We start from the raw sequence: 26,308 nt of genomic DNA, 5'->3' as shown, positions 1-26,308 counted from the left end.
GATCTTGATGAACTACAGCAGCAGGGCTTCGCCTAAACTCCGCTACAGTATTATCGAGGAATATGGTGGCAGGGGGCACCGCACACGGCTAAGGAATAGATCACGTGGATCAACTTGTGTTAACTTGTGTTAACTTGTGTTTCTAGAGGTGCCTCTACCTCAGTATATAAAGGAGCCAAGGGGGGAGGGGGGCGCCGGCCAAGGGAGAGGGCGCAGGAGGAGTCCTACTCCTTCCGGGAGTAGGACTCCCCCCCCCCAATCCTATTCCAACTAGGATTCCCCAAGGGGGAAAGAGGGAGAGGGGTGGCCGGCCACCTCTCCTAGTCCTAATAGGACTAGGGGAAGGGGGGAGGCGCGCAGCCCCCTTGGGCTGCCCCTTTCTCTTTTCCACTAAGGCCCATGTAGGCCCATATGGTTCCCGGGGGGTTCCGGTAACCTCCCGGTAACCCGGTAAAATCCCGATTTCACCCGGAACACTTCCGATGTCCAAACATAGGCTTCCAATATATCAATCTTTACGTCTCGACCATTTCGAGACTCCTCGTCATGTCCGTGATCACATCCGGGACTCCGAACAACCTTCGGTACATCAAAATGCATAAACTCATAATATAGTTGTCATCGTAACCTTAAGCGTGCGGACCCTACGGGTTCGAGAACAATGTAGACATGACCGAGACACGTCTCCGGTCAATAACCAATAGCGGGACCTGGATGCCCATATTGGCTCCTACATATTCTACGAAGATCTTTATCGGTCAGACCGCATAACAACATACGTTGTTCCCTTTGTCATCGGTATGTTACTTGCCCGAGATTCGATCATCGGTATCCAATACCTAGTTCAATCTCGTTACCGGCAAGTCTCTTTACTCGTTCCGTAATACATCATCTCGCAACTAACTCTTTAGTTGCAATGCTTGCAAGGCTTATGTGATGTGCATTACCGAGAGGGCCCAGAGATACCTCTCCGACAATCGGAGTGACAAATCCTAAGCCAGGATGCTCCACTTATGCCATGATCTGGACCATTTTTTATGATGCGTTTTGACCTTCTGTAGATTATTCTCGTCAGAACCATGCTGCTGGAGATTTTTGGATCTGGAATGAGACTAACACTGAATAATGACCGGGTTCTAAGATTGCTCTTTGGTGACCGATCTGCTTATGCATCCTTTGTCCTGGCAAGCAACATTGCAGTACAAGGAGTGAATAATTGGGGCAGGCCAAATTGGCTCTGCGTCCTCCCTTATGCCAGTAACTATTTCTGCACCTCCATCTATGCCACCAAAGGCAAACAATTTGCCATCAGCAAGGGGATGAACAGATCAGAGATGAAGGGGCGAACGAAGCAAGTCCTTGTTGGCCATGCCTCTTATCCTGTATCTGAAGCCAACATCCTTAAGAAAACCACCCATCGGGATGGTTCTATATACAAGATAAACTATGGTTTTCTAAAGCTATGGCATCTTACTCAACGTGATGAGAGTAAGTTATCTTGATCTCTTCTATACCGTGTTCCATTTTATTTTTAGGATGCTTAACAGCTATATGGTTTGGTTGATTGATTTAAAATGCATTATTGTATTTTAAAAAAAATGCAGTAAATATCTGGATTGTTATAAAGAATTTATGAATTAGCAAAAAGTATCATGCTTTATTTGGATATATAAATTTATCGATATATCATACATGGTTAGGATCTTGTCACTAGTTTTAGTCCTACAAATAAGTGCCCCTTGTATTCATACACCAACAACCTCCATGACTCATAAAATCAAACGACATTATGGTTTTTCTTTCTAAACTACACAAATAGGTATTGACAAGCGTAACTATAATTTTATTCTTTTGTGTAAATTGTTTGTATAAAACATTATTTGTTGTAATATAACATGTATTTTTTTTCATGAAGCACAACTAGAGCCAATGATGTTCTCGAATCCCACGAATTGTTTCCCGGATAGGGATAGATGCATGGTACATGATGCAACTGAAATGATGCAGATTTTCTCACTGAAATTGGAAAAAGCTAGTACCAACATCGGCTTGGTACAACTATATGGATACATAGCAGTGCGTGATTGTCATGATTCATTGCTTAATTATGTCTTCAATCGTAGTAGAGATGATCCCATCATTGTGGAACAGGTGCACATTTTTACATATATATGCAATTATATTTGATATTTCATTCATTTAAATCATAGGATTTTCTCTCTCTTGGGATTCATTTACGCTATAGTTTATTGAAATTCTATTCACTCCAAGCTTTTAGGAAGACTCCTATGCTTTTCCTCCTCACAATCAAACATCCTTTCAGTCATCTTGTACTGAAGATGACGTGACACTCTAATCTTGTGCTTTATTAGTGTAACACTTTTCGGGAATCCTGCAACCAAAGAGGTCAAATATTTGAGGTGTTGCTGATGGTGGCACCACTCTGATGATCTTATTTGTATGACTATATGCATTCATTTATGCAAATGCATGTGCTTTGAGGATCTTCTACAATGATGTGTTTTTCCCTTTGCATATGTTAGGTAAGTTTGTGGTTAGTTATATTTGCATGATTTATCGAAGTCATGTTCCATATGCAATCAAATTATGTTTGTTGATAAAATATCTCAAATAATTTTGTTTTGAAGGGTTTAGATTTTATGCTATCATTTATTTGAGATCTGTTGTCAATTGGCATAAAGTAAAGCATATGCTTCACATATTTCTTACTTTCCATAAGGAGCTACTAAATAATAATAGGTTTACAGGGTTCTCTTATTGAGATGACCGGCCCTAAGAGAGGCATCACAATGGTAGCCCCTGCTCTAGTTGAGTTTGACATGAGGATCAAGAAAGGAAAGCAAGAAGATGATCTACAACTAATTGATGGTGCAATGGAGTACCACGATCTAGTCACACCTGAGTACCCATTCACGGATCGGATTAATGGCGATTGTGGCGTGGTTGACATCACTGTAGCCCTCGTTCGCTGGGCATTTGAGGCCACAATAGATGTTGTCATATCAAAAGTGCAGTGTGGATTTGATTTATCTCTCAGTTCGTGTGTTTCCCTTATGGATGGTTTACATGAGATTCAACTCTTTCGTGGTAGTGTTGTTGAGTCATGTCGCTTAAGAAGATATGTGATTGCTGTAAAGAAGGATACTTGGATGCATTTGAAGTTCAAGGTAGGTCAGAGAAGTAGTAAAAATGATCTTGATCACCATTGTTCCTTCAAAGCAAAAAAACATGGGTACAACTATCAGCAAATCATGCTTGAGCTTGCCTCCATCTCAGTGAAGGTTACTTGGTCGAACTTGCAAAGGTAATTCACTCTTTCATATTCGAACTTGGGTTGAGTTACTAGTTGAATGTACGTTTGTTGCCACAGAAAAAATTTAAATGGATCCACAAAAATGTGTATTCTTTTATTATTGTACTGCCTTTGTAAACAAATGTAAAGACGTCTTATATTTGTTTACCGAGGGAGTATTTTTTATTCAGCTCTATTAGAGTTGTGTGAGTTCAGATTTGTACCATTTTATTAACATTATTAATATATAGTATATATTTGTATGACTATCGGACGGACGACGGCGAGAAGAGCAGGTAGAGGTAGAAATGCCGATGGTGTGTGAAGAATATATCTGCACGTGCACAAGTCGCACGCTGTATTGAAGCGAAGACATGGCTGGCTCATCAACAGTCGGCCGGAGAGCAATTGTCTGCATGTGACACACGTGAGTAAATAGCATAAAACTACTAGTTTACAGGCTTTGGTTCCAAAAAACTACCACTTTTTAATTTTTCTCAAAAAGCTACCAAACGCGGGGTCCGCTGTTTCAAAAAACCCAAACCCTCGGTGACTAGCGATTTAACCGTTTTTCTGACGGATCGGGCCCATCTGTCAGCCCACGTGGCCACGCGCGCTCACGACGCGGACGTTAACGGCCGTTAGCCGACCGGCCCGGTCGGAACTGGGGTAAATATACCCGCTCGGTCAGTCGGGCGCACCCACTCGCTCACTCTCTCGTGCTCGCTTGCTCACTCCCCTGCTCTCAGTCCCTTACTCCAGTACGAGCTCGCCGCCGCTCGCCGTCTTCGAGGCCGGTGGCCGTCGACCCCTTTGCCGTAATGCCTTCCTGGAACGACGAGGAAACCAGCTCGGAGGAGGAGTGCGAGGTTGTCAGCATGGACATGGGACTTATGGTAAGTTCTTTGCCACCTAGGGTTAGGGTTAGGGTTAGGTGTTAGTAGCCCTAGGCTACAGCCATGGATGTTGCTGAGTGTAGTGTTGTTGTTGTGTGTGTGATACTGTTCTTGATTAGTGAGGGTGGGGTTTGATTGTAGGATTGAGGTAAAACCTAGGGTTCATCTCTGTACAGTGTTAGGGTTCATGCTGATTTGGGGATTTTTTAGTGATCATGTTTAAAACCTAGGGTTCATCTCTGGTATTGAGTGCAGATTGAAACTAGTGTTTGTTGGTTATTATGGTTGCAGGAGGAACCAGACACCACTGTGGAGCCCCTTTTCTGTGGCCAACTTGAGCTTGCTCATCCCAAGTGCATTCTGCACCAACTGAGGCCTATTAAGCGTGTTGCTTTTGAAGGGCCTGTAATAGGAAGGCGTTTCTATGGCTGCCCAGTCCAGGTTAGATGCCAATCAAGTTTTCTGCTATGGATGTTCAGTTATGTTATTAATAGTTAGAAAATCTCAAGTTTATCAATTTAATAAGGGAATTGAAATAAGGTACTAGTCCATTTGTAATAACTTATCACATTTACAAATGCAGGAAAATGGTGTGAATTATGGTGTTGTAGAGTGGGTTGATGGGCCTTGGCCAACTATTCTTCAGAGATGTTTGTGCAAGCTATGGGAGATGTTCCATGAGCAGAACATTGGAAGGGTACAGGACAAGGAGAAGTTTGAGAAGGAGTTGGCCAGGCTTAAGAGTGAACATGATAGGGAGTTGGCCAAGCTTAGGACTGAAAATGACAAGCTTTGCATTGAGTACACCAAGCTTGTTGATGATGTATCCAAGATGTTTGATTGGCAGGATGGTAGGGTGGACAAGCAGGTGTACCAGAAACAAGTGCAGGAGGAAGAACTTGAGAAGAAGAAGAAGGAGCTAGAGGAGAAAGCTATGTTGGAGGTGCAGATGGAAAAGCTCAAACTTGCAAAAGAGCAAAGGTGCATTTTGCAGAGCCAAGCTGATATCATCAAGAACACCAGGAAGGCTATGAAGGATGTTCAAGTTGACAGAGATGTTCTTAAGAAGGAGAAGGACAAGCTTGAGCTTGTTGTTGCTGAGCTGCTGAAAGATGGCTATGGCAGCAAGGAGAAGTTAGAGCAAATCAAGGCCATCCTTGAGTCTTGAACTTGCTGTGATATGTTGGTGAAGTAAGTACATCCAAAGGCCTTTATATAAGGAAGTGGCCTGGCATGACTGCAAGTGATTATGGGTGTACATTTTGGGGGAATGTGAAGTTTAACCTAGTGTAAGAACCTTATTTCCTATGTTGTTAAGTTGTAATGGATCACCTATGGTATTAAGTGTTGTAATGGATCTCCTATGCTATTAAGTAGTGGAAATGGATCGCTTATGCTAATAAGTTGTGGAAATGGATCTTGTATGCTGTTAAGTGTTCAACTTGATCTTATATCTTTTATATGTTATTTGCTAGCCTACATATATTATTTCTGTGGGTAATTGGGCTTAGTGGCCCACTAGTCTCTGACCAAATGCAGCCCTAGGCCTACTAAACCCAACCCCATCCATCTCTCAATATAAACCCGTACCCACCCCCACCCTTTCCCAGTGACTCCACCAGCCGCCACCCAAAAGAAACCCTACAGATGGATCCTAACATGGGAGATGTCACAGAGGAAGAGGGGGAGGCTATGGAGGTTAGGACAGCAGCAGCAGCACAGAGGAGGAGGAGGCGGCGCAGGCAGAGGGCACTAGAGGCGGCCCAGGATGAGCAGTAAGAGGAGTTCAACCACCGACTCTCCAACAAGGTACTGGAGAAGTGCAATGATGAAGAACTAGAGTTGGTTTTCACTGGCGGCGGGGGAAGGTCATTCATGGAGATCATTAGGTGGGCAAGGATGAGGGCAGTCATGGCTCCTCATCCAGCAACTAGGGCCAAGTGGGTCCGTTTCTTTGAGCGCTATGACTGATATGTCAATCTATCTGTCTATCTTGCTATCTATCTTTCTATCTGTAAGTCAATTTCAGAGAGAGTTTTGGTAGTATTTGTGAGATTTGGATGTAATCTATGAGACTATCTTTCTATCTATGTAACATTTGGATGTTTCTGAATAAATGTACTTGGTCAGCACCATCAATTTATCAAGTGTTGAATCCACATATAGATAAAAGTTGCAGATGAATTGAAGTTGCAGACAAGTGCAGAATCCACATACAGTACCATATTACAAACCAAATCAAACAGTGCAGTATCAAGTACTTAGTGAGGCAATGTTATTACAAACCAAATCAAACAGTGCACTTGTAGCAGATTGTCTAGGAGTGCACTTGGCTTCAGCTAGTTACCACTTGCATAAAAGTAATCTTTCAGCCTCCCAGATGGCTTCCTGACCCTCTTTGACCCCTCCTGCACAGCACTTGTAGAAGATTGTCTAGGAGCAATGAAAGATCCATTGCCAGCTCTATTGGCAGAAGTTGACCTGGTGTTCTTTGCTGGAGAAGACCTTGATGACCTGGTGTTCTTTGCTGGAGAAGACCTTGATCCATTGCCAGAAATAGTTGTGTTCTTCTTCTTGGGAGGTGGTACTAGTGTTGCAGAAGAGGTGTTGGTCCTGCTCTTCTTGAGAGGTGGTGGTGTTGCTGTTGTAGCTAGTGTTGCCCTCTTCCTTGATCTAGAAGTTGTCTGTGTTGACTCATTTGTTGTTGGAGGAGGAGTTGGTGCAGGTGCAGAGGCAGCAGGTACCCTTGGTGGCCTTTGTGCAGTTGCAGCCATTGAAGAACCAGCCTCAGAGTAGTTTGCTCTATTTTCCTACACAACAATATTAGTTAGAACTATTTTTCTACAAATGAAATGAATGTAACAATGCAATGAATGTAACAATGGAATGAATGGACATACCTGGTGCTTGTTCAGCCTCATCTGGAACTTAGGTTTCAAAGGGACACCACAATTGTTGATCATGTGCCCTTGCTTCTTCCAGTTGCTGCATGTCACTGTACCAATCCTAGAAGTATCCTTTTTAGCTGGCACCTCAAACAGGCCTTTCCTCCTGGTAGTTTGTTTTTTACCTTTCTTTTCTCTAAAAACAGGGGGAGAAATATCATCACCAGGTGTATGAGGCCAATGGTCAGGACCTGGCACAGGGAATATGATGTGCTTATATGTCTCACAATACATGGGTTTCTTGAAGAAAGTAGAAACATAGTCTTCAGGGTGTATCTTCACTTTCTGCATTGCAACAATGGCATGACTGCAGGGGACAGCTGTCATGTCCCACCTCCTACAGTCACATGTCTCATTGTTCAAATTAACACAATATGTGTTTTCAGAGCTACTTGTGACCTGCCATATGCCTGGCCCTGCCATGTATGCTTCACAATATTTAGCCCACTTCTTCCCCTCTTCTAAAATCTCTGAATAAGTAGGTGTGATTTCCCATCTGCATGTCTCTGTCTTCTCTCTGATCTTCTGAAACCTAATCATCAGCTTTGTTCTTATGCCCTCTAACATAGTCCTGATTGGCTTGTTCCTAACATCCAATATCATTCTATTGAAAACCTCACTAAGGTTGTTTACTAATAGGTCTGTTTTGCACACAGTGTCCATTTTATACCTAGCCCAGGTATATTCTGGTATCTGTGACAACCACTGCCAAGCTTCTAAACTTTCTTTTTTCAAATTCTCCATGCCTAAATCATGTCCATGTTTGGTAAAGGAATAGGCAGCCTGATCTAAATGTTTCTTAAGTTCCTCTCCTCTGAAACCAGCAGATTGGAAATTGGCATAAGTATGTCTAAGATAAAACCTTTGTGGAGAGTCAGGGAATACATCATCTATTGCATTCAACAATCCCTGTTCAATATAGTGTAATCTTAAGTGTTACTCATCTACTGAATAACATTTTACTCATGGCAAATGTAAAGGCAAATGTAAAGACTAGGTTCAGAACAATACCTTCTGCCTGTCAGACATAATTGTGTATTTGCCAAACTTATTGCCAGTTCCAATGACTGTTCTCAACTGTGTGAGAAACCATGTCCAACTTTTTGTCTCTTCCTTATCAACAACACCAAAAGCTATTGGGAAGATGTTATTGTTGCCATCCCTCCCTGTAGCTGCCAATATCTGCTGACCAGTGCTTAGCTTGATGAAGCAACCATCCAGACCTGCTAACATGATAACATGAGTGCCTAAGTACATCAATGTTTAAAAAACATATAAATTTCTGAATACTTACCTATAAATGGCATGCATCCATTCAGAAAACCCTCCTTGCATGCAAACAAGCAGTAAAACATATAGTGAAACCTTGGGGTAGGAGCTGGGTTAAGTGGGTTCTCATGTGTTGTTACTATGCACCTACTGCTAGGGTTAGTATCTAGCACACACTGCAGGTAGTCCCTTATTCTGTGATACTGGAGTTTGTGATCTCCTTGCACAACCTCAACTGTTTGCTTCCTTGCCCTATATGCCAAGCTTTTAGGCACATGCACACCAAACTTCTTCTTTGTGTATGAGATAATTGTGTCAACACTAGCTCCAGGGTTGGATCTGACTGTATCCTCACAAACCTTAGAAACCCAACTGACTGTCACCTTTGTTTTCTCTCCACTTGCTCCACAAGTGTGATCCAGGTTCATCTTCTTAATACTGAAAGTTGCATCATGAGCTATATTGGAGGCAACTATGTAAAACTCACAACCATGTTTTCTATCAGAGCACCAAGCAATAACCCTAGTTGGTTCATTTCTGTGATACTCAAAATTCCTAAGAGTCCTCACATGAAAATTTCTAAGTGCTTCTCTGAACTCAACTACATTTTTAAAGCACAAATGCATTGAAAACTGCTCATGTGCATCAGGCCTTTTTGGACCATACCATCTCCTCTCCTTCTTCTGCTTCTTCCTACTCTTCCTTCCAGATGGCAGCCTTGGTGCATCCTCTTCATCACTTATGCCTAAGTCACCTAGAAAACAGTACTCATCAGCTTCAGGGACATAATCTTCAAACTTGATGTGCTCAGGCTCACTGTGAGACTTGCTAGTTGGGCCAGGTTTTCTAACTGGCTTAAGCTTTTTGGCTGCTTTTGTAGTTACAGCAGCAGGATCCTCTACTTCTTCATCTTCAGAAACAATTGGTTCTTCCTCCCAAAACTCAGAAGGTTCTGAGTTAGCTGCACAAAAGTGCTCTGCAGTATCAGTGCCAGTCTCATCTTCACCCCTACACCAAGCTTTGTAAGAAATCTTCTCCCCTCTGTAATCACCCCTAAAGAACTAAAAATCTAAAGATGATTTGTCATCTTCAACTTCATCTTCTTCCTCTGATACATCTTCTTCTTCTTCATCTGCTTCTTCTTCTGCATCTTCTTCTTCCACAACTGTTTTCCCCTTGTTCAAGTTGCTGCTTTGCTGTGTGTTCATGTAGGGCTCATCAGGGGTTAAAGCTGGCAAACTAGCACTAGAGGCAGGGTACAGAACACCTTCTTGTGAAACTCTGTAAACAACATGTTCACCAACATGATCAATGGGGATCTGTTCCTCATCTGCTGGGCTTGGATCAGTAGCTTTTCTGACACTGATGTTCAGTACCTTCTTATCAACAAATAAGTCAAGCATTGACTCTAATGCCTCCTCACTATCCAGGGCCTCCACACCCTCCAGCCCCTTTCCCTCTTCCTTTACATAAGTTAGAAATGCATCCATGCCATAGCCATCCAACTCAACCAATGCTAATATGGTCAGATAACTGATATCTGAGGAAACTGAATACTTTGTCTCCATATTATCTATTCCTTGAAAATGTAGCCTCAAGTCCCAAATCTCTTCATCTAAGCTGTATGATTAAATTGACAAACAACAATTTTTTAAGTCACTGAACATTACTGAACTTTCTTCTAATTACAGTGAATGCACTGACCAAATGAACTAACCAAATGCACTTTCTTCTACACTGACTTAACCAATAAAATATAGTAGCATGCCAAGAACAAACAATTACTAACCCTAGTTCTAATTTGAACTAAAGCACCTAGAAATTTTAACTAAAGGACCCAGAAACATTGACCAGTGCTTACCTCACTCCACCAAAGGACGACGCCCAATGGTGGCCGCCTGCTGGATCAGCATGGATGCGCTTCGCCACTGCCCTAGCTGCACGGACTTCCGGATCTGAGCTCGCCAGATCCACATGAGCCGTGGGCGGTGATGGCTGCTGCGACCGCTGCGTCGGGAAGCTCGAGCTGCCTAGCCATTTGTCCACCTCTGAGTGTCCACCGCCCTCCTGGCCGGTGCCGCCTTGGCTCAATACCTCGCCGCCAACAACATTTTGCTGCGCCGCCACCATCGCCCATCGAAGTCACTATGGGGGAGAGGAGGGGGAGAGGGGGGAGTGAGAGAGTGTGTGGCCCGACCGACTACTTTGGTTCCGACCGGACCGAACGGGCTAACGGCCGTTAACGGCCGCGCCGTGAGCGCGCGTGGCCACGTGGGCTGACATATGGGCCCAGTCCATCAGAAAAATGGTTAAATCGCTAGTCACCGAGGGTTTGGGTTTTTTGAAACAGCGGACCGCGCGTTTGGTAGCTTTCTGAGAAAAACTAAAAAGTGGTAGTTTTTTGGAACCAAAGCCTGTAAACTAGTAGTTTTATGCTATTTACTCGACACACGTGGATGTTGGGATCTTCCGATGACATGTATCGTTGTATTAGTCGCTCGGGAGATGAGATGATCCACATCAAAAAAGAAGAAACGAAGCACCCGTCGGACGCTCACAGAGTTTAGCAACTGGTGGCCGTCGGATCGTTTGCTTGATGCATTTCCAGCCGTTGGATTGAGCTCATGGAAGGGCTTGGCCGTCGGATCGAGGCCGCGCTCCTGTAGCAATGAATGGTTACCTCTCCAGTGTGCCACCGCACGTAATTACAGTGCCCCGATGAGGTCATTTTCGTCATTTCACACGCGGACATATAAAAGTAAGTGGCTCTCGTGAGAGAAAACCTAGCCGCCACTCCTCGCCGACTCGCGCCACTCGCCTCCTCCTCTTCCTCCTGCCTCGCCTCTCTAACCCTAGACCCGCGCCTGCCTCCGTCCAGATCCAACCCCACGTCGCCGTCATCTTGTTCACCCAACAGGCCGCCGCCGCACCGCACGAGGTGGGATGTGACCCATGCCCCCGTCGTCTCCTCGGCCCAGCCGACCACCCCTCCTTTGTGCGCCTCCTCCTTCGCATCGGGATCGGACGCGGCAAGCGCTCGTCCTCCATCGCACCGCCCCCTGAGCCGAGGACGAGGGCCTCATGCCTGACCTCTTTGTGCTCTACCGCGACCCCGCGCACCCGCCACGCCTGCTCGTGGTGCAGTCGCGCCTCCGCCGTGGCGCCCTCCTCGACTCCAAGCTCTCTGAGGTGCTCAACCTCGCCAGTTCCCTCGAGGAGTCCCGCAACGGCTTCGAACATGCCGAGTCCGCTGCCAAGGGCGTGCCGCCGCACCTCATCGTCCAGAACCCCGCCTCCCGCGGGCGCAACCATGCCAGTACCCAGCTAGCTTCTCGGTGCCTACTGCTTAGCTCAAGTGGGAGTGTTTTTTGCATTTAGGTAATGGGGTTGCATTGACAAATACGAATTAGGATCGCATTTCAGTTGTTCCAGTTCCATGTTTATTACCCAGTTTCTTAAGATCTGCAGAGTATGCATGAATTAAAGTGCCCATTTAGGCTACTAAAATTTTGCTTCTTGTCTGACAGGGGATTGTGTGGGGGGAGGAGCATCTTTCATTTTTTCTGAATGGAGGAGGCACATTTAGCTTATTCTTCCACCATTGTTAAAGCTACAGAAGTTGGATAGCAGAATCATAGAACTCTACAAATAGTATGTTGTGACTGTCTCCTTACTCAATTCATGTAGAAAGATAAATCTCTTCGCACTGTTTTTGTTGGGGAACGTAGTAATTTCAAAAAAATTCCTACGCACACGCAAGATCATGTGATGCATAGCAACGAGGGGAGAGTATTGTCTACGTACCCAACGCAGACCGGCTGCAGAAGCGATGACACGACGTAGAGGAAGTAGTCGTACGTCTTCACGATCCAACCGATCAAGCACCGAAACTACGGCACCTCCGAGTTCGAGCACACGTTCAGCTCGATGACGATCCCCGGACTCCGATCCAGCAAAGTGTCGGGGAAGAGTTCCGTCAGCACGACGGCGTGGTGACGATCTTGATGAACTACAGCAGCAGGGCTTCGCCTAAACTCCGCTACAGTATTATCGAGGAATATGGTGGCATGGGGCACCGCACACGGCTAAGGAATAGATCACGTGGATCAACTTGTGTTAACTTGTGTTAACTTGTGTTTCTAGAGGTGCCTCTACCTCAGTATATAAAGGAGCCAAGGGGGGAGGGGGGCGCCGGCCAAGGGAGAGGGCGCAGGAGGAGTCCTACTCCTTCCGGGAGTAGGACTCCCCCCCCCCCCCAATCCTATTCCAACTAGGATTCCCCAAGGGGGAAAGAGGGAGAGGGGTGGCCGGCCACCTCTCCTAGTCCTAATAGGACTAGGGGAAGGGGGGAGGCGCGCAGCCCCCTTGGGCTGCCCCTTTCTCTTTTCCACTAAGGCCCATGTAGGCCCATATGGTTCCCGGGGGGTTCCGGTAACCTCCCGGTAACCCGGTAAAATCCCGATTTCACCCGGAACACTTCCGATGTCCAAACATAGGCTTCCAATATATCAATCTTTACGTCTCGACCATTTCGAGACTCCTCGTCATGTCCGTGATCACATCCTGGACTCCGAACAACCTTCGGTACATCAAAATGCATAAACTCATAATATAACTGTCATCGTAACCTTAAGCGTGCGGACCCTACGGGTTCGAGAACAATGTAGACATGACCGAGACACGTCTCCGGTCAATAACCAATAGCGGGACCTCGATGCCCATATTGGCTCCTACATATTCTACGAAGATCTTTATCGGTCAGACCGCATAACAACATACGTTGTTCCCTTTGTCATCGGTATGTTACTTGCCCGAGATTCGATCGTCGGTATCCAATACCTAGTTCAATCTCGTTACCGGCAAGTCTCTTTACTCGTTCCGTAATACATCATCTCGCAACTAACTCTTTAGTTGCAATGCTTGCAAGGCTTATGTGATGTGCATTACCGAGAGGGCCCAGAGATACCTCTCCGACAATCGGAGTGACAAATCCTAATCTCGAAATACGTCAACCCAACATCTACCTTTGGAGACACCTGTAATGCTCCTTTATAATCACCCATTTACGTTGTGACGTTTGGTAGCACCCAAAGTGTTCCTCCGGCAAACGGGAGTTGCATAATCTCATAGTCATAGGAACATGTATAAGTCATGAAGAAAGCAATAGCAACATACTAAACGATCGGGTGCTAAGCTAATGAAATGGGTCATGTCAATCAGATCATTCAACTAATGATGTGACCTCGTTAATCAAATAACAACTCTTTGTTCATGGTTAGGAAACATAACCATCTTTGATTAACGAGCTAGTCAAGTAGAGGCATACTAGTGACACTCTGTTTGTCTATGTATTCACACATGTATTATGTTTCCGGTTAATACAATTCTAGCATGAATAATAAACATTTATCATGATATAAGGAAATAAATAATAACTTTATTATTGCCTCTAGGGCATATTTCCTTCAGTCTCCCACTTGCACTAGAGTCAATAATCTAGATTACACTATAATGATTCTAACACCCATGGAGCCTTGGTGCTGATCATGTTTTGCTCGTGGAAGAGGCTTAGTCAACGGGTCTGCAACATTCAGATCCGTATGTATCTTGCAAATCTCTATGTCTCCCACCTGGACTAGATCCCGGATGGAATTGAAGCGTCTCTTGATGTGTTTGGTCCTTTTGTGAAATCTGGATTCCTTTGCCAAGGCAATTGCACCAGTATTGTCACAAAAGATTTTCATTGGACCCGATGCACTAGGTATGACACCTAGATCGGATATGAACTCCTTCATCCAGACTCCTTCGTTCGCTGCTTCTGAAGCAGCTATGTACTCCGCTTCACATGTAGATCCCGCTACGACGCTTTGTTTAGAACTGCACCAACTGACAGCTCCACCGTTTAATGTAAACACGTATCCGGTTTGCGATTTAGAATCGTCCGGATCAGTGTCAAAGCTTGCATCAACGTAACCTTTTACGGTGAGCTCTTTGTCACCTCCATATACGAGAAACATATCCTTAGTCCTTTTCAGGTATTTCAGGATGTTCTTGACCGCTGTCCAGTGATCCACTCCTGGATTACTTTGGTACCTCCCTGCTAAACTTATAGCAAGGCATACATCAGGTCTGGTACACAGCATTGCATACATGATAGATCCTATGGCTGATGCATAGGGAACATCTTTCATATTCTCTCTATCTTCTGCAGTGGTCGGGCATTGAGTCTTACTCAATTTCACACCTTGTAACACAGGCAAGAACCCTTTCTTTGCTTGATCCATTTTGAACTTCTTCAAAATTTTGTCAAGGTATGTGCTTTGTGAAAGTCCAATTAAGCGTTTTGATCTATCTCTATAGATCTTAATGCCCAATATGTAAGCAGCTTCACCGAGGTCTTTCATTGAAAAACTTTTATTCAAGTATCCCTTTATGCTATCCAGAAATTCTATATCATTTCCAATCAGCAATATGTCATCCACATATAATATCAGAAATGCTACAGAGCTCCCACTCACTTTCTTGTAAATACAGGCTTCTCCAAAAGTCTGTATAAAACCAAATGCTTTGATCACACTATCAAAACGTTTATTCCAACTCCGAGAGGCTTGCACCAGTCCATAAATGGATCGCTGGAGCTTGCATACTTTGTTAGCTCCCTTTGGATCGACAAAACCTTCCGGTTGCATCATATACAACTCTTCTTCCAGAAATCCATTCAGGAATGCAGTTTTGACATCCATCTGCCAAATTTCATAATCATAAAATGCGGCAATCGCTAACATGATTCGGACGGACTTAAGCATCGCTACGGGTGAGAAGGTCTCATCGTAGTCAATCCCTTGAACTTGCCGAAAACCTTTTGCGACAAGTCGAGCTTTGTAGACAGTAACATTACCATCAGCGTCAGTCTTCTTCTCAAAGATCCATTTATTCTCAATTGCTTGCCGATCATCGGGCAAGTCAACCAAAGTCCATACTCTGTTCTCATACATGGATCCCATCTCAGATTTCATGGCTTCAAGCCACTTTGCGGAATCTGGGCTCACCATCGCTTCTTCATAGTTCGTAGGTTCATCATGATCTAGTAGCATGACTTCCAGAACAGGATTACCGTACCACTCTGGCGCGGATCTTACTCTGGTTGATCTACGAGGTTCAGTAGTATCTTGATCTGAAGTTTCATGATCATTATCATTGGCTTCCTCACTAACTGGTGTAGGTGTCACTGAAACAGTTTTCTGTGATGAACTACTTTCCAGTAAGGGAGCAGGTACATGTTGGGTTTCGTAGTAATTTCAAAAAATTTCCTACGCGCACACAGGATCATGTGATGCATAGCAACGAGAGGAGAGTGTTGTCTACGTACCCAACGCAGACCGACTGCGGAAGCAATGACACGACGTAGAGGAAGTAGTCGTACGTCTTCACGATCCAACCGATCAAGCACCGAAACTACGGCACCTCCGAGTTCGAGCACACGTTCAGCTCGATGACGATCCCCGGACTCCGATCCAGCAAAGTGTCGGGGAAGAGTTTCGTCAGCACGACGGCGTGGTGACGATCTTGATGAACTACAGCAGCAGGGCTTCGCCTAAACTCCGCTACAGTATTATCGAGGAATATGGTGGCAGGGGGCACCGCACACGGCTAAGGAATCGATCACGTGGATCAACTTGTGTCAACTTATGTGTTTAGAGGTGCCCCTGCCTCCGTATATAAAGGAGGAGAGGAGGGGAGGCTGGCCGGCCAAAGAGGGAGGCGCAGGAGAGTCCTACTCCCTCTGGGAGTAGGATTCCTCCCCCCAATCCTAGTCCAACTAGGATTCCTCGGAGGGGAAGGGAGAGAGGGGGGCCGGCCACCTTCTCCTAGTCCTAATAGGACTAGGGGAGGGGAAAGAGGCGCAGCCACCTTGGGCTGCCCCTTTCTCCTTTCCACTAAGGCCCATGATGGCCCATATGGCTCCCGGGGGGTTCCGGTAACCTCCCGGTAACCCGGTAAAATCCCGATTTCACCCGGAACACTTCCGATGTCCAAACATAGGCTTCCAATATATCAATCTTTACTTCTCGACCATTTCGAGACTCCTCGTCATGTCCGTGATCACATCCGGGACTCCGAACAACCTTCGGTACATCAAAATGCATAAACTCATAATATAACTGTCATCGTAACCTTAAGCGTGCGGACCCTACGGGTTCGAGAACAATGTAGACATGACCGAGACATGTCTCTGGTCAATAACCAATAGCGGGACCTGGATGCCCATATTGGCTCCTACATATTCTACGAAGATTTTATCGGTCAGACCGCATAACAACATACGTTGTTCCCTTTGTCATCGGTATGTTACTTGCCCGAGATTCGATCGTCGGTATCCAATACCTAGTTCAATCTCGTTAACGGCAAGTCTCTTTACTCGTTCCGTAATACATCATCTCACAACTAACATATTAGTTGTAATGCTTGCAAGGCTTATGTGATGTGTATTACCGAGAGGGCCCAGAGATACCTCTCCGACAATCGGAGTGACAAATCCTAATCTCGAAATACGCCAACCCAACATCGACCATTGGAGACACCTGTAGTACTCCTTTATAATCACCCATTTACGTTGTGACGTTTGGTAGTACCCAAAGTGTTCCTCCGGTAAACGGGAGTTGCATAATCTCATAGTCGTAGGAACATGTATAAGTCATGAAGAAAGCAATAGCAACATACTAAACGATCAGGTGCTAAGCTAATGGAATGGGTCATGTCAATCAGATCATTCCACTAATGATGTGACCTCGTTAATCAAATAACAACTCATTGTTCATGGTTAGGAAACATAACCATCTTTGATTAACGAGCTAGTCAAGTAGAGGCATACTAGTGACACTCTGTTTGTCTATGTATTCACACATGTATTATGTTTCCGGAAAATACAATTCTAGCATGAATAATAAACATTTATCATGATTATAAGGAAATAAATAATAACTTTATTATTGCCTCTAGGGCATATTTCCTTCAGTCTCCCACTTGCACTAGAGTCAATAATCTAGATTACACTGTAATGAATCTAACACCCATGGAGCTTTGGTGCTGATCATGTTTTGCTCGTGGAAGAGGCTTAGTCAACGGGTCTGCAATATTCAGATCCGTATGTATCTTCCAAATCTCTATGTCTCCCACCTGGACTAGATCCCGGATGGAGTTGAAGCGTCTCTTGATGTGTTTGGTCCTTTTGTAAAATCTGGATTCCTTTGCCAAGGCAATTGCACCAGTATTGTCACAAAAGATTTTCATTGGACCCGATGCACTAGGTATGACACCTAGATCGGATATGAACTCCTTCATCCAGACTCCTTCATTTGCTGCTTCCGAAGCAGCTATGTATTCCGCTTCACATGTAGATCCCGCTACGACGCTTTGTTTAGAACTGCACCAACTGACAGCTCCACCGTTTAATGTAAACACGTATCCGGTTTGCGATTTAGAATCGTCCGGATCAGTGTCAAAGCTTGCATCAACGTAACCTTTTACGATGAGCTCTTTGTCACTTCCATATACGAGAAACATATCCTTAGTCCTTTTCAGGTATTTCAGGATGTTCTTGACCGCTGTCCAGTGATCCATTCCTGGATTACTTTGGTACCTCCCTGCTAAACTTATAGCAAGGCACACATCAGGTCTGGTACACAGCATTGCATACATGATAGAGCCTATGGCTGATGCATAGGGAACATATTTCATATTCTCTCTATCTTCTGCAGTGGTCTGGCATTGAGTCTTACTCAATTTCACACCTTGTAACACAGGCAAGAACCCTTTCTTTGCTTGATCCATTTTGAATTTCTTCAAAATTTTGTCAAGGTATGTGCTTTGTGAAAGTCCAATTAAGCGTCTTGATCTATCTCTATAGATCTTAATGCCTAATATGTAAGCAGCTTCACCGAGGTCTTTCATTGAAAAACTTTTATTCAAGTATCCCTTTATGCTATCCAGAAATTCTATATCATTTCCAATCAGTAATATGTCATCCACATATAATATCAGAAATGCTACAGAGCTCCCACTCACTTTCTTGTAAATACAGGCTTCTCCAAAAGTCTGTATAAAACCAAATGCTTTGATCACACTATCAAAACGTTTATTCCAACTCCGAGAGGCTTGCACCAGTCCATAAATGGATCGCTGGAGCTTGCACACTTTGTTAGCTCCCTTTGGATCGACAAAACCGTCTGGTTGCATCATATACAACTCTTCTTCCAGGAATCCATTCAGGAATGCAGTTTTGACATCCATTTGCCAAATTTCATAATCATAAAATGCGGCAATTGCTAACATGATTTGGACGGACTTAAGCATCGCTACGGGTGAGAAGGTCTCATCGTAGTCAATTCCTTGAACTTGCCGAAAACCTTTTGCGACAAGTCGAGCTTTGTAGATAGTAACATTACCATCAGCGTCAGTCTTCTTCTTAAAGATCCATTTATTCTCAATCGCTTGCCGATCATCGGGCAAGTCAACCAAAGTCCATACTTTGTTCTCATACATGGATCCCATCTCAGATTTCATGGCTTCTAGCCACTTTGCGGAATCTGGGCTCACCATCGCTTCTTCATAGTTCGTAGGTTCATCATGATCTAGTAGCATGACCTCCAGAACAGGATTACCGTACCACTCTGGTGCGGATCTTACTCTGGTTGATCTACGAAGTTCAGTAGTATCTTGATCTGAAGTTTCATGATCATTATCATTGGCTTCCTCACTAACTGGTGTAGGTGTCACTGAAACAGTTTTCTGTGATGAACTACTTTCGAGTAAGGGAGCAGGTATAGTTACCTCGTCAAGTTCTACTTTCCTCCCACTCACTTCTTTCGAGAGAAACTCCTTCTCTAGAAATGATCCATTCTTAGCAACAAATGTTTTGCCTTCGGATCTGTGATAGAAGGTGTACCCAACAGTTTCCTTTGGGTATCCTATGAATACACATTTCTCCGATTTGGGTTCGAGCTTATCAGGTTGAAGCTTTTTCACATAAGCATCGCAGCCCCAAACTTTAAGAAACGACAACTTTGATTTTTTGCCAAACCATAGTTCATAAGGCGTCGTCTCAACGGATTTTGATGGTGCCCTTTTTAACGTGAATGCGGCCGTCTCTAAAGCATATCCCCAAAATGATAGCGGTAAATCTGTAAGAGACATCATAGATCGCACCATATCTAGTAAAGTACGATTACGACGTTCGGACACACCATTACGCTGTGGTGTTCCGGGGGGCGTGAGTTGCGAAACTATTCCACAGTTTTTCAAATGTACACCAAACTCGTAACTCAAATATTCTCCTCCACGATCAGATCGTAGAAACTTTATTTTCTTGTTACGATGATTTTCAACTTCACTCTGAAATTCTTTGAACTTTTCAAATGTTTCAGACTTATGCTTCATTAAGTAGATATATCCATATCTGCTCAAATCATCTGTGAAGGTGAGAAAATAATGATATCCGCCACGAGCCTCAATATTCATCGGACCACATACATCGGTATGTATGATTTCCAACAAATCTGTTGCTCTCTCCATAGTACCGGAGAACGGTGTTTTAGTCATCTTGCCCATGAGGCACGGTTCGCAAGTACCAAGTGATTCATAATCAAGTGGTTCCAAAAGTCCATTAGTATGGAGTTTCTTCATGCGTTTTACACCGATATGACCTAAACGACAGTGCCACAAATAAGTTGCACTTTTATTATCAACTCTGTATCTTTTGGTTTCAACATTATGAATATGTGTATTACTACTATCGAGATTTAGTAAGAATAGACCACTCTTCAAGGGTGCATGACCATAAAAGATATTACTCATATAAATAGAACAACCATTATTCTCTGATTTAAATGAATAACCGTCTCGCATTAAACTAGATCCAGATATAATGTTCATGCTCAACGCTGGCACCAAATAACAATTATTTAGGTCTAATATTAATCCCGAAGGTAGATGTAGAGGTAGCGTGCCGACCGCGATCACATCGACTTTGGAACCGTTTCCCACGCGCATCGTCACCTCGTCCTTTGCCAGTGCCCGCTTATTCTGTAGTCCCTGTTTCGAGTTGCAAATATTAGCAACAGAACCAGTATCAAATACCCAGGTGCTACTGCGAGCATTGGTAAGGTACACATCAATAACATGTATATCACATATACCTTTGTTCACCTTGCCATCCTTCTTATCCGCCAAATACTTGGGGCAGTTCCGCTTCCAGTGACCAGTCTGCTTGCAGTAGAAGCACTCAGTTTCAGGCTTAGGTCTAGACTTGGGTTTCTTCTCTTGAGCAGCAACTTGCTTGCCGTTCTTGAAGTTCCCCTTTTTCTTCCCTTTGCCCTTTTTCTTGAAACTAGTGGTCTTGTTAACCATCAACACTTGATGCTCCTTCTTGATTTCTACCTCCGCAGCTTTTAGCATTGCGAAGAGCTCGGGAATAGTCTTGTTCATCCCTTGCATATTATAGTTCATTACGAAGCTCTTGTAGCTTGGTGGCAGTGATTGGAGAATTCTGTCAATGACACAATCATCCGGAAGATTAACTCCCAATTGAATCAAGTGATTATTATACCCAGACATTTTGAGTATATGCTCACTGACAGAACTGTTCTCTTCCATCTTGCAGCTATAGAACTTATTGGAGACTTCATATCTCTCAATCCGGGCATTTGCTTGAAATATTAACTTCAACTCCTGGAACATCTCATATGCTCCATGACGTTCAAAACGTCGTTGAAGTCCCGATTCTAAGCCGTAAAGCATGGCACACTGAACTATCGAGTAGTCATCAGCTTTGCTCTGCCAGACGTTCATAACATCTGGCGTTGCTCCAGCAGCAGGCCTGGCACCCAGCGGTGCTTCCAGGACGTAATTCTTCTGTGCATCAATGAGGATAATCCTCAAGTTACGGACCCAGTCCGTGTAATTGCTACCATCATCTTTCAACTTTGCTTTCTCAAGGAACGCATTTAAAATTTAACGGAACAACAGCACGAGCCATCTATCTACAATCAACATAAACAAGCAAGATACTATCAGGGACTAAGTTCATGATAAATTTTAAGTTCAATTAATCATATTATTAAAGAACTCCCACTTAGATAGACATCCCTCTAATCCTCTAAGTGATCACGTGATCCAAATCAACTAAACCATGTCCGATCATCACGTGAGATGGAGTAGTTTCATCGGTGAACATCATTATGTTGATCATATCTACTATATGATTCACGCTCGACCTTTCGGTCTCCGTGTTCCGAGGCCATATCTGCATATGCTAGGCTCGTCAAGTTTAACCTGAGTATTCTGCGTGCGCAACTGTTTTGCACCCGTTGTATTTGAACGTAGAGCCTATCACACCCGATCATCACGTGGTGTCTCAGCACGAAGAACTTTTGCAACGGTGCATACTCAGGGAGAACACTTCTTGATAATTTAGTGAGAGATCATCTTATAATGCTACCGTCAATCAAAGCAAGATAAGATGCATAAAAAGATAAACATCACATGCAATCAATATAAGTGATATGATATGGCCATCATTATATTGTGCTTGTGATCTCCATCTCCAAAGCACCGTCATGATCACCATCGTCACCGGCGCGACACCTTGATCTCCATCGTAGCATCGTTGCCGTCTCGCCAATCTTATGCTTCCACGACTATCACTACCGTTTAGTAATAAAGTAAAGCATTACATCGCGATTACATTGCATACAATAAAGCGACAACCATATGGCTCCTGCCAGTTGCCGATAACTTGGTTACAAAACATGATCATCTCATACAATAAAATTCAGCATCATGCCTTGACCATATCACATCACAACATGCCCTGCAAAAACAAGTTAGACGTCCTCTACTTTGTTGTTGCATGTTTTACGTGGCTGCTACGGGCTTAAGTAAGAACCAATCTCACCTACGCATCAAAACCACAACGATAGTTTGTCAAATAGACTCCGTTTTAACCTTCGCAAGGACCGGGCGTAGCCATACTTGGTTCAACTAAAGTTGGAGAGGCAGTCGCCCGCAAGCCATCTCTGTGCAAAGCACGTCGAGGGAACCGGTCTCGCGTAAGCGTACGCGTAAGGTTGGTCCGGGTCGTCTCGTCCAACAATACCGCTGAACCAAAATATGACATGCTGGTAGGCAGTATGACTTGTATCGTCCACAACTCACTTGTGTTCCATTCGTGCATATAACATCAACATCATTAACCTGGCTCTGATACCACTGTTGGGTTTCGTAGTAATTTCAAAAAATTTCCTACGCGCACACAGGATCATGTGATGCATAGCAACGAGAGGAGAGTGTTGTCTACGTACCCAACGCAGACCGACTGCGGAAGCAATGACACGACGTAGAGGAAGTAGTCGTACGTCTTCACGATCCAACCGATCAAGCACCGAAACTACGGCACCTCCGAGTTCGAGCACACGTTCAGCTCGATGACGATCCCCGGACTCCGATCCAGCAAAGTGTCGGGGAAGAGTTTCGTCAGCACGACGGCGTGGTGACGATCTTGATGAACTACAGCAGCAGGGCTTCGCCTAAACTCCGCTACAGTATTATCGAGGAATATGGTGGCAGGGGGCACCGCACACGGCTAAGGAATCGATCACGTGGATCAACTTGTGTCAACTTGTGTGTTTAGAGGTGCCCCTGCCTCCGTATATAAAGGAGGAGAGGAGGAGAGGCTGGCCGGCCAAAGAGGGAGGCGCAGGAGAGTCCTACTCCCTCTGGGAGTAGGATTCCTCCCCCCAATCCTAGTCCAACTAGGATTCCTCGGAGGGGAAGGGAGAGAGGGGGGGCGGCCACCTTCTCCTAGTCCTAATAGGACTAGGGGAGGGGAAAGAGGCGCAGCCACCTTGGGCTGCCCCTTTCTCCTTTCCACTAAGGCCCATGATGGCCCATATGGCTCCCGGGGGGTTCCGGTAACCTCCCGGTAACCCGGTAAAATCCCGATTTCACCCGGAACACTTCCGATGTCTAAACATAGGCTTCCAATATATCAATCTTTACGTCTCGACCATTTCGAGACTCCTCGTCATGTCCGTGATCACATCCGGGACTCCGAACAACCTTCGGTACATCAAAATGCATAAACTCATAATATAAATGTCATCGTAACCTTAAGCGTGCGGACCCTACGGGTTCGAGAACAATGTAGACATGACCGAGACATGTCTCTGGTCAATAACCAATAGCGGGACCTGGATGCCCATATTGGCTCCTACATATTCTACGAAGATCTTTATCGGTCAGACCGCATAACAACATACGTTGTTCCCTTTGTCATCGGTATGTTACTTGCCCGAGATTCGATCGTCGGTATCCAATACCTAGTTCAATCTCGTTAACGGCAAGTCCCTTTACTCGTTCCGTAATACATCATCTCACAACTAACATATTAGTTGTAATGCTTGCAAGGCTTATGTGATGTGTATTACCGAGAGGGCCCAGAGATACCTCTCCGACAATCGGAGTGACAAATCCTAATCTCGAAATACGCCAACCCAACATCGACCATTGGAGACACTTGTAGTACTCCATTATAATCACCCATTTACGTTGTGACGTTTGGTAGTACCCAAAGTGTTCCTCCGGTAAACGGGAGTTGCATAATCTCATAGTCGTAGGAACATGTATAAGTCATGAAGAAAGCAATAGCAACATACTAAACGATCAGGTGCTAAGCTAATGGAATGGGTCATGTCAATCAGATCATTCTACTAATGATGTGACCTCGTTAATCAAATAACAACTCATTGTTCATGGTTAGGAAACATAACCATCTTTGATTAACGAGCTAGTCAAGTAGAGGCATACTAGTGACACTCTGTTTGTCTATGTATTCACACATGTATTATGTTTCCGGAAAATACAATTCTAGCATGAATAATAAACATTTATCATGATTATAAGGAAATAAATAATAACTTTATTATTGCCTCTAGGGCATATTTCCTTCAGTACAGTTACCTCGTCAAGTTCTACTTTCCTCCCACTCACTTCTTTCGAGAGAAACTCCTTCTCTAGAAAGGATCCATTCTTAGCAACGAATGTCTTGCCTTCGGATCTGTGATAGAAGGTGTACCCAACAATTTCCTTTGGGTATCCTATGAAGACACATTTCTCCGATTTGGGTTCGAGCTTATCAGGTTGAAGCTTTTTCACATAAGCATCGCAGCCCCAAACTTTAAGAAACGACAACTTCGGTTTCTTGCCAAACCACAGTTCATAAGGCGTCGTCTCAACAGATTTTGATGGTGCCCTATTTAACGTGAATGCGGCCGTCTCTAAAGCATAACCCCAAAATGATAGCGGTAAATCTGTAAGAGACATCATAGATCGCACCATATCTAGTAAAGTACGATTACAACGTTCGGACACACCATTGCGCTGTGGTGTTCCGGGTGGCGTGAGTTGTGAAACTATTCCACAGTTTTTCAAATGTACACCAAACTCGTAACTCAAATATTCTCCTCCACGATCAGATCGTAGAAACTTTATTTTCTTGTTACGATGATTTTCAACTTCACTCTGAAATTCTTTGAACTTTTCAAATGTTTCAGACTTATGCTTCATTAAGTAGATATATCCATATCTGCTCAAATCATCTGTGAAGGTGAGAAAATAACGATATCCGCCACGAGCCTCAATATTCATCGGACCACATACATCGGTATGTATGATTTCCAACAAATCTGTTGCTCTCTCCATAGTACCGGAGAACGGTGTTTTATTCATCTTGCCCATGAGGCATGGTTCGCAAGTACCAAGTGATTCATAATCAAGTGGTTCAAAAAGTCCATCAGTATGGAGTTTCTTCATGCGCTTTATACCGATATGACCTAAACGACAGTGCCACAAATAAGTTGCACTTTCATTATCAACTCTGCATCTTTTGGCTTCAACATTATGAATATGTGTATTACTACTATCGAGATTCAATAAGAATAGACCACTCTTCAAGGGTGCATGACCATAAAAGATATTACTCATATAAATAGAACAACCATTATTCTCTGATTTAAATGAATAACCGTCTCGCATTAAATAAGATCCAGATATAATGTTCATGCTCAACGCTGGCACCAAATAACAATTATTTAGGTCTAATATTAATCCCGAAGGTAGATGTAGAGGTAGCGTGCTGACTGCGATCACATCGACTTTGGAATCGTTTCCCACGCGCATCGTCACCTCGTCCTTAGCCAATCTTCGCTTAATCCGTAGCCCCTGTTTCGAGTTGCAAATATTAGCAACAGAACCAGTATCAAATACCCAGGTGCTACTGCGAGCATTAGTAAGGTACACATCAATAACATGTATATCACATATACCTTTGTACACCTTGCCATCCTTCTTATCCGCCAAATACTTGGGGCAGTTCCGCTTCCAGTGACCAGTCTGCTTGCAGTAGAAGCACTCAGTTTCAGGCTTAGGTCCAGACTTGGGTTTCTTCTCTTGAGCAGCAACTGGCTTGCTATTCTTCTTGAAGTTCCCTTTCTTCTTTCCTTTGCCCTTTTTCTTGAAACTAGTGGTTTTGTTAACCATCAACACTTGATGCTCCTTTTTGATTTCTACCTCCGCAGCTTTCAGCATTGCGAAGAGCTCGGGAATAGTCTTGTTCATCCCTTGCATATTATAGTTCATCACGAAGCTCTTGTAGCTTGGTGGCAGTGATTGGAGAATTCTGTCAATGACGCAATCATCTGGAAGATTAACTCCCAATTGAATCAAGTGATTATTATACTCAGACATTTTGAGTATATGCTCACTGACAGAACTGTTCTCCTCCATCTTGCAGCTATAGAACTTATTGGAGACTTCATATCTATCAATTCGGG

The 26,308-nt window shown here is 44.1% G+C and overlaps 2 protein-coding genes across 2 annotated transcripts; both read left to right on the top strand.

Annotated features, from left to right (window-relative positions):
* The first annotated feature begins 1,065 nt into the window (after positions 1-1,065).
* Positions 1,066-3,379, top strand: LOC119305063. The gene is made up of 4 exons (XM_037581687.1): positions 1,066-1,253; positions 1,317-1,488; positions 1,916-2,151; positions 2,769-3,379. Exons 1-4 carry the CDS (start codon positions 1,080-1,082, stop codon positions 3,327-3,329), a joined length of 1,143 nt encoding a protein of 380 aa, XP_037437584.1. The 5' UTR covers positions 1,066-1,079; the 3' UTR covers positions 3,330-3,379.
* A 755-nt stretch (positions 3,380-4,134) lies between these two features.
* On the top strand, positions 4,135-5,566 carry LOC119308956. The gene is made up of 3 exons (XM_037585094.1): positions 4,135-4,209; positions 4,501-4,650; positions 4,793-5,566. The coding sequence occupies exons 1-3, from the start codon at positions 4,135-4,137 to the stop codon at positions 5,375-5,377; spliced, it is 810 nt and encodes a 269-aa protein (XP_037440991.1). The 3' UTR covers positions 5,378-5,566.
* Positions 5,567-26,308: the final 20,742 nt, after the last annotated feature.

The sequence above is a fragment of the Triticum dicoccoides genome, chromosome 5B (genome assembly GCF_002162155.2).
Source record: "Triticum dicoccoides isolate Atlit2015 ecotype Zavitan chromosome 5B, WEW_v2.0, whole genome shotgun sequence".
NCBI lineage: Eukaryota > Viridiplantae > Streptophyta > Magnoliopsida > Poales > Poaceae > Triticum > Triticum dicoccoides.
The sequence above is the reverse complement of the archived record's forward strand: the minus strand, read 5'-3'. Positions and strand labels throughout refer to the sequence as shown.